The following is an 11401-nucleotide window of genomic DNA, read 5'->3' on the forward strand; positions in this document are numbered from 1 at the left end:
CATGCTGGGGCGGAGGAAAGTGTCCAGTGGGGCATAGAACCGTCCTCTTCTCAGACACAGTGTACACCATCCATGCTGGGGCAGAGGGGAGTCTCCAGTGGGGCATGGAACCGGCCTCTGCTCAGACACAGTGTACACCATCCATGCTGGGGGGCAGGAGGGTGTCCAGTGGGGCATGGAACCGGCCTCTGCTCAGACACAGTTTACCCCATCAATGCTGGGGGGGGTGGAGGGTGTCCAGTGGGGCATGGAACCGGCCTCTGCTCAGACACAGTTTACACCATCCATGCTGGGGGGCAGGAGGGTCCAGTAGGGCATAGAACCGGCCTCTTCTCAGACACAGTTTACACCATCCATGCTGGGGGGCAGGAGGGTGTCCAGTGGGGCATGGAACCGGCCTCTTCTCAGACAAAGTTTACACCATCCATGCTGGGGGGCAGGAGGGTGTCCAGTGGGGCATGGAACCGGCCTCTTCTCAGACACAGTATACACCATCCATGCTGGGGGGGGGGAGGAGAGTCTCCAGTGGGGCATGGAACCGGCCTCTTCTCAGACACAGTTTACACCATCCATGCTGGGGGGGCAAGAAGGTGTACAGTGGGGCATGGAATCGTCCTCTTCTCAGACACATGCTGGGGGGCCTGCACTCTGTCCTTGTCTTCATCCTGCACTCAGTAGGTCAGCAGTGGGGACTTTTCACTTCTCTTCACCAGGAATCCTTTAGGCATGTCTGTGTGCAACCTTTTTACAGGACATCAGAGCGGCCCAGGGGGCAATTGCCCCCCCCCCCTGCCCCATGGCCCAGTCCTCCCCTGTTCATGAACATGTATCAGGATTGGTTTCAACGTCTCTACTACAAGGCAATGGGACAAAAACTGTCTGGCAGAGCCAGGGGGACAGGACTTGCTTGTCCAGCAAGGGGTTAAACGGCCCTTTCAGTCCGGCTTCAAAAGGTTTCGGAGAGACGCCATAGAAACCAGAAGGGTTGCTGGGCGACCAGCCAGGAGATGCTCAGATGGGTAAAAAAAGCTGCCCCTTTTTTGGAACCTTTCCAAAGTGCACAGAAGATACATTGTATCATTGGAACAAATTGTAACCTTTTCCAGCTAATTAAAATCGCTATTGTCTCCGGTTACATTGTGCAGTGCCAGGACAAGATCATCCAGCGCCCAGGGCAAATATGCCAAACTGCGCCCCCCCCTATAGCTTAGGGTTAGGGCCAGGGTGCCCCCATCCCTGCAAGAACCCATTGCACCCAGGGCAGCTGACCCTCCTGCCCCCCCCCCCCCCCCCTGTCCCGGCCCTGACATTGCGGTTCTTAGAAGTCCTAGACTTAGAGAATGCAGAGTCTTTATCCATAAAGTGATATCTGAGGGTCAGAGATGCATCTGGGACTGATCATGTGAACACAGTACAGGCAGAACACAGGCTAGGAGCCTGCGGCTCATTATTAATACCTACAGAACAGAAGCAGGTGAGAATCTGCAAAGGAGTCTGCTGCAATCCCTGAAATGTGCAGAATTGGAGGATTTGGAGAATCTATTTCTACTGATAGGAAATCCGGGCTTCTTCCATTATAATCCAGCCAACACAACAGGTTGCACAACCTCCTCCCGCACACCCACACCCATCTACACAGGCAGCGCATGCAAGGACAAGTCATAGTGACGGTAAACAGAGAGCGGACTTACATTTCAGTGACGGGGCTGACATCCTCCAAACACAAACCTGATAGAGAGAAAGACAGAGGTTAGAGGATGCCCAATAAAAAGGTGCGCTATCACTTTAAATGGAGCACCCGATTATTTCCTGCACGCTGACCATCTCCTGTACCCAACATTTTGTGTCTGCACCCACCCACCATTAGAACCCCCCCCCCCCCCCAAACCTTCACACTCCCCCCTGCTATACAATATTCAAAATTCTTATAGAGCCAACCATGTTGGTAGTTATAGGGGGGTTATAGGGTGGTTATAGGGTGGCTATAGGGGGGGTTATAGGGTGGTTATAGGGGGGGGGGTTATAGGGTGGTTATGGGGGGGGAGTTATAGGGGGGTTATAGGGGGGTTATAGGGTGGTTATAGGGGGGGTTATAGGGTGGTTATAGGGGGGGGGGGTTATAGGGTGGTTATAGGGGGGGTTATAGGGTGGTTATGGGGGGGGAGTTATAGGGGGGGTTATAGGGTGCTTATAGGGTGGTTATGGGGGGGGGGTTATAGGGTGGTTATAAGGTGCTTATAGGGGGTTATAGGGTGGTTATAGGGGGGGTTATAGAGTGGTTATAGGGTGGTTATAGGGGGGGGGGGGTTATAGGGTGGTTATAGAGGGGTTATAGGGTGGTTATAGGGTGGTTATAGGGGGGTTATGGGTTATAGGGTGGTTATGGGGGGTTATAGAGTGGTTATAGGGGGGTTATGGGTTATAGGGTGGTTATAGGGGGGTTATAGGGGGATTATAGGGTGGTTATGGGGGGGTTATAGGGTGGTTATAAGGTGCTTATAGGGGGTTATAGAGGGGTTATAGGGTGGTTATAGGGGGGGTTATAGAGTGGTTATAGGGTGGTTATAGAGGGGTTATAGGGTGGTTATAGGGGGATTATAGGGTGGTTATGGGTTATAGGGTGGTTATGGGGGGTTATAGAGTGGTTATAGGGGGGTTATGGGTTATAGGGTGGTTATAGGGGGGTTATAGGGGGATTATAGGGTGGTTATAGGGGGGTTATAGAGGAGGTTATAGAGGGGTTATAGGGTGGTTCTCTTTAAGGGTAACCCTAGGTATCCCCTACATCCCAGGAGGAGAGACGCACGACACCCCAGAGCAGTGATGGCGAACCTTGGCACCCCAGATGTTTTGGAACTACATTTCCCATGATGCTCATGCACTCTGCAGTGAAGTTGAGCACCATAGGAAATGTCGTTCCAAAACATCTGGGGTGCCAATGTTCGCGATCACTGCCCTAGCGCAGGCTGCAACCCTCATTGATGGGGCGATCGCTTGGCGCACTCACCGGAGTCAGACGAGTCGGAGGAAGAGGTGCGGATCAAGCTGGAGGTCAAGACGGGATAGGTGATGCCTCTTCGCTTTGGCGTGTCACTGAGGCTGCAAAAAAAAAAAAATCACTTTGTAAATTGGCGGTAATAAAACGTAAAAGACAGACACAAAAAAAAAAAAAAAAGCACGAAAAAAATAAATAAAATAAAAGCAAAACAACATAACTGAAAAAATAATTAAGAATAAATAAATTAATAAAGTAAAAAAAAAAGTCCACTTTGTAAATTAGCGGTAATGAAACAAAATTTTGGTTTTCCTCATCTCTATGATAACGGTAAAAGTGACTAAGAGGGGTAAATCTCCCTAAGGGGGGTGTCACAGACAGCAATACCAATCTAACAGGTATCCTAATCAGAAGGAGTGTCCCCATTAGAAGATTTACCCTCTCTTCCTGTTCTGGTGACAACCCAAAATTTTGGATTTTCTTATCTCTGTGATAATGGTAAAAGTGACTAAGGGTAAATCTACCTACAGGGGGGGGGGGGGGGGCACAGACAGCAATAACAATCTAACAGGCATCCTAATCAGGAGTGTCCCCATTAGAAGATTTATCCTCTCTTGTTCTGGTGACAACCCAAAATTTTGGATTTTCTCATCTCTGTTATAACGGATAAAAGTGACTAAGACTAAAAAAAAAAAAAAAAAAAAAAAAAAAAAATTTACCCTTGGTTATACGTTACTGTACTAAGAGTGAAAGGAAAGCACAAAATATTGTGTTGTCACCAGAACAGGAAGTAAAGGGGAAATCACCGATGGAGACACTAGTTCTGGTGACAACCAGGGATCCCTTGGTTATTGGACATATACTCCAATATAAACAGAACAGGTGGTGAATAAACTGCCAAATCCACCAGGGATTCCCTCACTTTGGAGGGATTTCTTCTCACTTCCTGTTTTGGTTATGGGACAGGAAGTGAAGTGAAAACTCTTTAATGGGTCACAGAAGGCAATAAATAAATAAATAAATAAATAAAGAAAGAAGAACTGATTGGAGTTAGGACCCTCCATTACTCTATCCAAAATAAAATAAAACGTTTTGTCTTCCGTTCTGCTTTAAATCGGCCAATAAAATTAAAGTAAATGTAAAAAAAAGTAAATGAAATTATAAAAAATTAAAGTAAATGTAAAAAAAGTAAATTAAAGTAAATAAAATTAAAGTCAATGTAAAAAAAAAAAGTAAACTAAAGCAAATAAAATTAAAATAAATGTAAAAAAAAGTAGATTAAATTAAATAAAATTAAAGTAAATGTAAAAAAAGTAAATTAAATGAAATAAAATTAAAGTAAATGTAAAAAAAAGTATATAAAATTAAAGTAAATGTAAAAAAAAAGTAAATTAAATTAAAGTAAATGTAAAAAAAGTAAATTAAACTAAATAAAATTAGAGTAAATGTAAAAAAAAAAGTAAACTAAAGTAAATAAAATTAAAGTAAATGTAAAAAAAAAGTAAATTAAATAAAATAAAATTAAAGTAAATGTAAAAAAAAGTAAATTAAATAAAATTAAAGTAAATGTAAAAAAAAGTAAACTAAAGTAAATAAAATTAAAGTAAATGTATCACTGTACACTTTCTGCAATTCATTATTTGAAACATTTGTTGCATCGGCCAATCACATCGCTTCGTTTATTCTGACACTGTCACAAACAATCAGACCTGCCATCACAGAACTCCGCCCCCTTCTCTAATCCAGAACACTATTCTGTAGCCAGAGGGGGTCAATATTCCGATTTTAATGCCCCGGGGGACCCCCGAGGAGCAGAAAAGACAAATGTTTGGAGGTGTTTAATGAGCGATTCCACATCTCAGCCCCATCCAGGTACAATAAAAAGGTGTTTGTTGGCGGATTAGATGATGAGGTGCGATCATTCGCTTCCTTTGTCATCATGTACTGAGGTGTGCGAGAACCGGGGACAGCAAATGTCACAATGGTGTCCCCAGAACCTCACACCTGGACAAATGTCCCCTGCGGGGTGCCAAATTCCTTCCCAAAATATTGACAATTCCAAAAAAATGACAGAGAGCTGCAGCTGAATCCCTCATTTTATACCCAAGACTGATCATCAAAATACAGACTAGTAGACCCGTGATAAAGCCATTTTATAGAAGGCAAAGCTTTGGAAACAGTTTTTTTTTTTTGTGTGTCCCCTTTAGGGGGATTTTTCCTTACTTCCTGTTGTGTCACCAGAGAAGGAAGTAAGAAAATCTCACCAAAATGGGACAAAGACAGTAATTGACAACTAGCACAGGTTCTCAACATTTACTGTTCTATTTATAAAAGTGTTTTTTTTTTTTATTATTATTATTATTATTGTGTGCAATTGATGAGATTTTCCTCACTTCCTGCTGCTGTGTCACCAGCAAGTAGGTAAGAAAGGATACAGACAGCAACATGCACCTGGCACAGGTTCTCAGCCTTCTTCATTCTATAAATTGTTTTAATTTTTTTTATTGTGGTGTCCAATTAATGAGATTTTTCTCGCTTCATGCGGTGTTGTCACCAGCACAGGAAGTAAGAAAATCTCACTAAATTGGACACGGCATCAACAGATACCTGGCACAGCTTTTCAGACTTCCCCATTCTATTAATAATGCTTTATTAATATAATCTTTTTCATCCTATTAATAAACGTTTTTTATTTATTTTTTTATTATTATTATTATTATTATTGTTGTTTTGTCCAATTGATGAGATTTTCCTCACTTCCTGTTCTGTTGTCACCAGCACAGGAAGTAAGAAAATCTCACCAAAAAAGGGACACAGGCACCAACAGACACCTGGCACAGCTTCTCAGCCCTCCCCATTCTATTAATAATCCTTTATTAATATAATTTTTTTTTCATCCTATTAATAAAAGTTTTTATTTTTTTATTATTTTGTGCAATTGATGAGATTTTCCTCACTTCCTGTTCGGTTGTCCCCAGCACAGGAAGTAAGAAAATCTCACTAAATTAGACACGGGCACCGACAAGACACCTGGCACAGCTTCTCAGCCTTCCCCATTCTATTAATGATCCTTTACTAATAGAATATTTTTCATCCTATTAATAACATTTTTATTTTTGTGTGTCCAATTGATGAGATTTTTCTCACTTCCTTTTCTGTTGTCACCAGGTCAGGAAGCGAGGAAGAATCTCTCTGGGGACACATGTTGTGATCAAAACCTGACAGAGGTTTTCCAGCCCTACCGATAAGCAAAATTCTAGCAGGACAGGCAGCCTGTCTATTCACTGTGAACCCACGACAATGTTTTTTGTTGTGGGTGCACCACACTGTGCCAGGGAAGAACAATGGGGACCAGCTAAAACCCAACGAGTCGGAGAAGAACAATGGGGGAAGAGCTGAAGGGAACCAGGCCATTGAAAAACAATGGGGGAAGAGCTGATCCAACCGAGCCATAGAAGAGCAATGGGGGAAGAGCTGATCCAGCCAAGCCATAGAAGAACAATGGGGGGGGGGGAGAGCTGATCCAGTCAAGCCATAGAAGAACAAGGGGGGGGGGGCTGATGCAGCTAAGCCATAAAAGAACAATAGGGGGGGGGGGGGGGAGCTGATCCAGCCAAGCCATAGAAGAACCATGCAGAGCAGCTGTATAGTAATGCCATGCATACAGTACAGCACAATAGGCCATCACATGGGCAGTCTGCATATGATAAAGACCAGACATCAACACAACACAACACAAAAAACATAAAAACAAGCTAAACACAACACAACACAACAACATAAAAACAAGCAAAACACAACAACATAAAAACAAGCAAAACACAAACAGAAATCTTCACTCGTCATCACAGAAATGTAATTCCAGGAGCCAAAAGTCATCAGAATCCAAAAACACAAGAAACAGTCAATGTATAGAAAGATCAATACAGGAGGTCATATCCACCAATAAGTGATTACAGATCAGACAATCAATAAACTGCATAACCAAAATTGCTCAGAAAAATTCCAGAAAAAAAAAAAAATACCCCGGAGAATGGATAAGAATAAACACAAATATAGTAAACCTACACTGTACAAACCCAGCACAACCCACACACTGTCACTATAATAATAGAACATCATTGGATACAATGTATCAGTCTGTATGTGAACACATATACAATGTATCAGCCTGCATGTGAACACATATACAATGTATCAGTCTGTATGTGAACACATATACAATGTATCAGCCTGTATACTGCATGCATGCACCAGTGCTAGGGCAGGAGGTGCAGAAAGGTGAATAACAGGGGGCGTAGGCTGCAAAAGAAGGGGTACAGGGGAAGGGGTGCAGAAGAAGAGTTGCAGGGTGCAGGAAAAGTGGGTGTAGAAGTAGTGCAGGGTACAAAACAAGGGGTGCAGGAGAACATGTAGGGAGAAGGGTGCAGAAGAAGGGGTGCAGAAGAACATGTAGGGAGAAGGGTGCAGAAGAAAGGGGTGCGGAGTGAAAAAGAAGGGTGCAAATGAAGGGGTACAAGGTGCAGAAGAAGGGGTGCAGGGTGCACAGCAAGGGTTGCAGGATGCAAGGTGCAGAAGGGGGCATGAGAAGGGGTGCAGGAGAATAATGCAGAAGAAGGGGTGCAGAGGAAGGGTTGCAGGGTACAAGGTGAAGGAGAAGGGTGCAGAAGAAGGGGTGGAGAAGAAGGGGTGCAGGAGAAGGGGTGCATGAGAAGGGGTGCATGAGAAGGGGTGCAGAAGAAGGGGTGCAGAAGAAGAGTGCAGAAGAAGGGTTGAAGAAGAAGAGGTGCAGAAGGGGTGCAGAAGAAGGGGTGCAGAAGAAGAGTGCAGAAGAAGGGTTGAAGAAGAAGAGGTGCAGAAGAAGGGGTGCAGGAGAGGGGTGAATAAGAAGGGGTGCAGAAGAAGGGGTGAAGAAGAAGGGGTGCAGAAGAAGGGGTGCAGAAGAAGGGGTGCAGAGGAAGGGTGCAGAAGAAGGGGTGCAGGAGAGGGGTGCAGAGGAAGGGTGCAGAAGAAGGGGTGAAGAAGAAGGGGTGAAGAAGAAGGGGTGCAGAAGAAGGGGTGCAGGAGAAGAGTTGAAGAAGAAGGGGTGAAGAAGAAGGGTGCAGAAGAAGGGTGCAGAAGAAGGGGTGCAGAAGAAGGGGTGCAGGAGAAGGGTTGAAGAAGAAGGGGTGCAGGAGAAGGGTTGAAGAAGAAGGGTGCAGAAGAAAGGGTGAAGAAGAAGGGTGCAGAAGAAGGGGTGCAGAAGAAGGGGTGCAGAAGAAGGGCGCAGAAGAAGGGGTGCAGGAGAAGGGGTGCAGGAGAAGGGGTGCAGAAGAAGGGGTGCAGGAGAAGGGGTGCAGGAGAAGGGTGCAGAGTAAGGGGTGCAGAAGAAGGGTGCAGGAGAAGGGTGCAGAGAAGAAGGGGTGGAGGGTGCAGGAGAAGGGTGCAGAGCAAAGGGCAGAGAAGGGTGCAGAGGAAGGGTGAAGAAGAAGGGTGCAGAAGAAGGGTGCAGGAGAAGGGTGCAGGAGAAGGGTGCAGAGAAGAAGGGGTGGAGGGTGCAGGAGAAGGGTGCAGAGCAAAGGGCAGAGAAGGGTGCCTAGTATTCCGCACCCCCCGGTATTCGGTGTAGATTGGGGTCTCACCTGCCCAGGACCCCCAGCTGGTTCATGGTGAAGGTGAGGCTGGTGACCGGGGACAGCACTCCGGGGTCGGGGCTCAGCAGGCTCAGTCCGCAGGGTAGGAGGGTGGAGGGGCGGCGGAGGGGTCCCTGGAGGGGGCGGCTGGGACTGAAGTCGTTCAGCATCTTCTCCATCTCCATGGTGCGGGGTGATGTGCGGTGCGGGGTGCTGTAGATGGGGGTGAAGCTATAAGCGGGGTGCTATAGATGGGGGTGGGGGAGAAGCGATAAGCGGGGTGTTGGGGGGGGGGGGGGTAGAATGTCTCTATAATAATCCGATCATAATCCTCCGGTGTGGGGGGTGAAGCATTAGCAGTAGCCGGCCGGGCACATTCACTCCCTCCGCTCCGATCCCTCCGCTCTCCGCCCGGCCTGGCCTCTCTTCTCTCTCCCCGATTCTCCGCACCATTTATATTCGAATAATAACACAGCCAGGCGGAGGGGGGACAGCCAATGGAAGCACCGGGGGCGGGGATAGCGACTGTCACTCACCCTGTGCGGGGAGAGGTCAGGGCGGGGCCGGCCACTGTCACTCTGCCTGTATGAGCGCAGGAGGGGCGGGGTCAGGAGCTGTCACTCTACTTGTATGGAATGGAGTGGGCGGGGTGTCACTGCACAGGGCTGTCACTGAGCAGCTGAGCGCTAGAAACGCCACCTACATCCCTATACACTATACAGGGGCCACATACACCCCTATACACTATACAGGGGCCACATACACCCCTATACACTATACAGGGGCCACATACACCCCTATACACTATACAGGGGCCACATACATCCCTTTACATTATACAAGGGCCACATACATCCCTATACACTATACAGGGGCCACATACATCCCTATACACTATACAGGGGCCACATACATCCCTATACACTATACAGGGGCCACATACATCCCTATACACTATACAGGGGCCACAAACATCCCTATACACTATACAGGGGCTACCTACATCCCTATACACTATACAGGGGCCACAAACATCCCTATACACTATACAGGGGCCACATACACCCCTATACACTATACAGGGGCCACATACATCCCTATACACTATACAGGGGCCACATACATCCCTATACACTATACAGGGGCCACATACATCCCTACAGGGGCCACATACACCCCTATACACTATACAGGGGCCACATACATCCCTTTACATTATACAAGGGCCACATACATCCCTATACACTATACAGGGGCCACATACATCCCTATACACTATACAGGGGCCACAAACATCCCTATACACTATACAGGGGCCACCTACATCCCTATACACTATACAGGGGCCACAAACATCCCTATACACTATACAGGGGCCACATACACCCCTATACACTATACAGGGGCCACATACATCCCTATACACTATACAGGGGCCACATACATCCCTATACACTATACAGGGGCCACATACATCCCTATACACTATACAGGGGCCACATACACCCCTATACACTATACAGGGGCCACATACACCCCTATACACTATACAGGGGCCATATACATCACTATACACTATACAAGGGCCACATACATCCCTATACACTATACAAGGGCCACATACATCCCTATACACTATACAGGGGCCACATACACCCTTATACACTATACAGGGGCCACATACATCCCTATACACTATACAGGGGCCACATACACCCCTATACACAATACAGGGACCACATACACCCCTATACACTATACAGGGGCCACATATCCCTATACACTATACAGGGGCCACATACATCCCTATACACTATACAGGGGGCACATATCCCTATACACTATACAGGGGCCACATACACCCCTATACACTATACAGGGGCCACATATCCCTATACACTATACAGGGGCCACATATCCCTATACACTATACAGGGGCCACATACACCCCTATAGGGGTGCAGATCTTTATAAGTATGCAGGGTGCTCCATACATCACTATAGGGGTGCAGATCTTATTATAAGTGTGCAGCGGGCTACATATATTTTTTAGAGGGTGTCCCCCATATTATTATAGGGGTAAAGACCTTCCTACTGTTAGGGGTGCTCCATACATTAATGTAGGGTTCCTTGGTAGGTGAGTCACAGACTGGCTTCATATATTTCTCAGGGACTGTGGGGGAGGGGACCAGATCTGCTCATTCTTCCCAACTGTCTGCCCAGTCTTTACAGTGTAGGAGATTCCTAAAGCAATAAGTAATTGTGGAGTCCAACTGTGAGGATGTCACCATGGAGGTCCCTGTCTGAAACAGGGCGGTGGGTTCATTCAGCCCACCAGTGCCCATCTAAACACTCAGCCGCTGAAATATTTAAATTTGGCACCGAGTGGTCCATTGTTGAGCCGGTGAGTTGGGCAGAGGCAGTGAATGATTAAGCAGATGAATAGTGTTTCCCTCTAACACTATTATGTATATAAAAGAGTATTGACAGGCACAGCCCATTGTCTTTATACATTTGTATGTGCCAGTGTGGCCCCGGGGTCTGGATCTCCAGTATAGCTCCCACCTGTGTACTTTCCCACCTCCTTAATTGTTTGGAAACACCATTTCATATACATTTCATCATCTGTAGGCTCTCTATTTGCATTGCACCAGTGATGGATTGGCCATGGTCATGGTCTACTGATAGGTAAAGGTCGGGTCTACTGGTAATGGTCTACTGATTGGTAAAGGCCTGGTCTACTGATTGGTAAAGGTCGGGTCTACTGGTAATGGTCTACTGATTGGTAAAGGTC

At 46.4% G+C, this 11401-nt stretch overlaps 1 protein-coding gene across 1 annotated transcript in view; it reads right to left on the reverse strand.

The window, feature by feature from the left end:
• The window catches only part of CDC25B (cell division cycle 25B), a 31725-nt gene extending 22925 nt beyond the window's left edge, over window positions 1-8800 (reverse strand). The window contains exons 1-3 of the mRNA XM_082243466.1: window positions 8617-8800; window positions 3008-3099; window positions 1692-1728 (exon numbers count right to left, since the gene is read on the reverse strand). Of these exons, the coding sequence (XP_082099592.1) occupies window positions 1692-1728; window positions 3008-3099; window positions 8617-8792 (305 nt within the window). The 5' untranslated portion in view covers window positions 8793-8800. The remainder of the gene's footprint in view (window positions 1-1691; window positions 1729-3007; window positions 3100-8616) is intronic.
• Between the last annotated feature and the right edge of the window lie 2601 nt (window positions 8801-11401).

This window comes from Pelophylax lessonae (assembly GCF_965119305.1).
Source record: "Pelophylax lessonae genome assembly, chromosome: 1".
In the NCBI taxonomy this organism is placed as follows: Eukaryota; Metazoa; Chordata; class Amphibia; order Anura; family Ranidae; genus Pelophylax; species Pelophylax lessonae.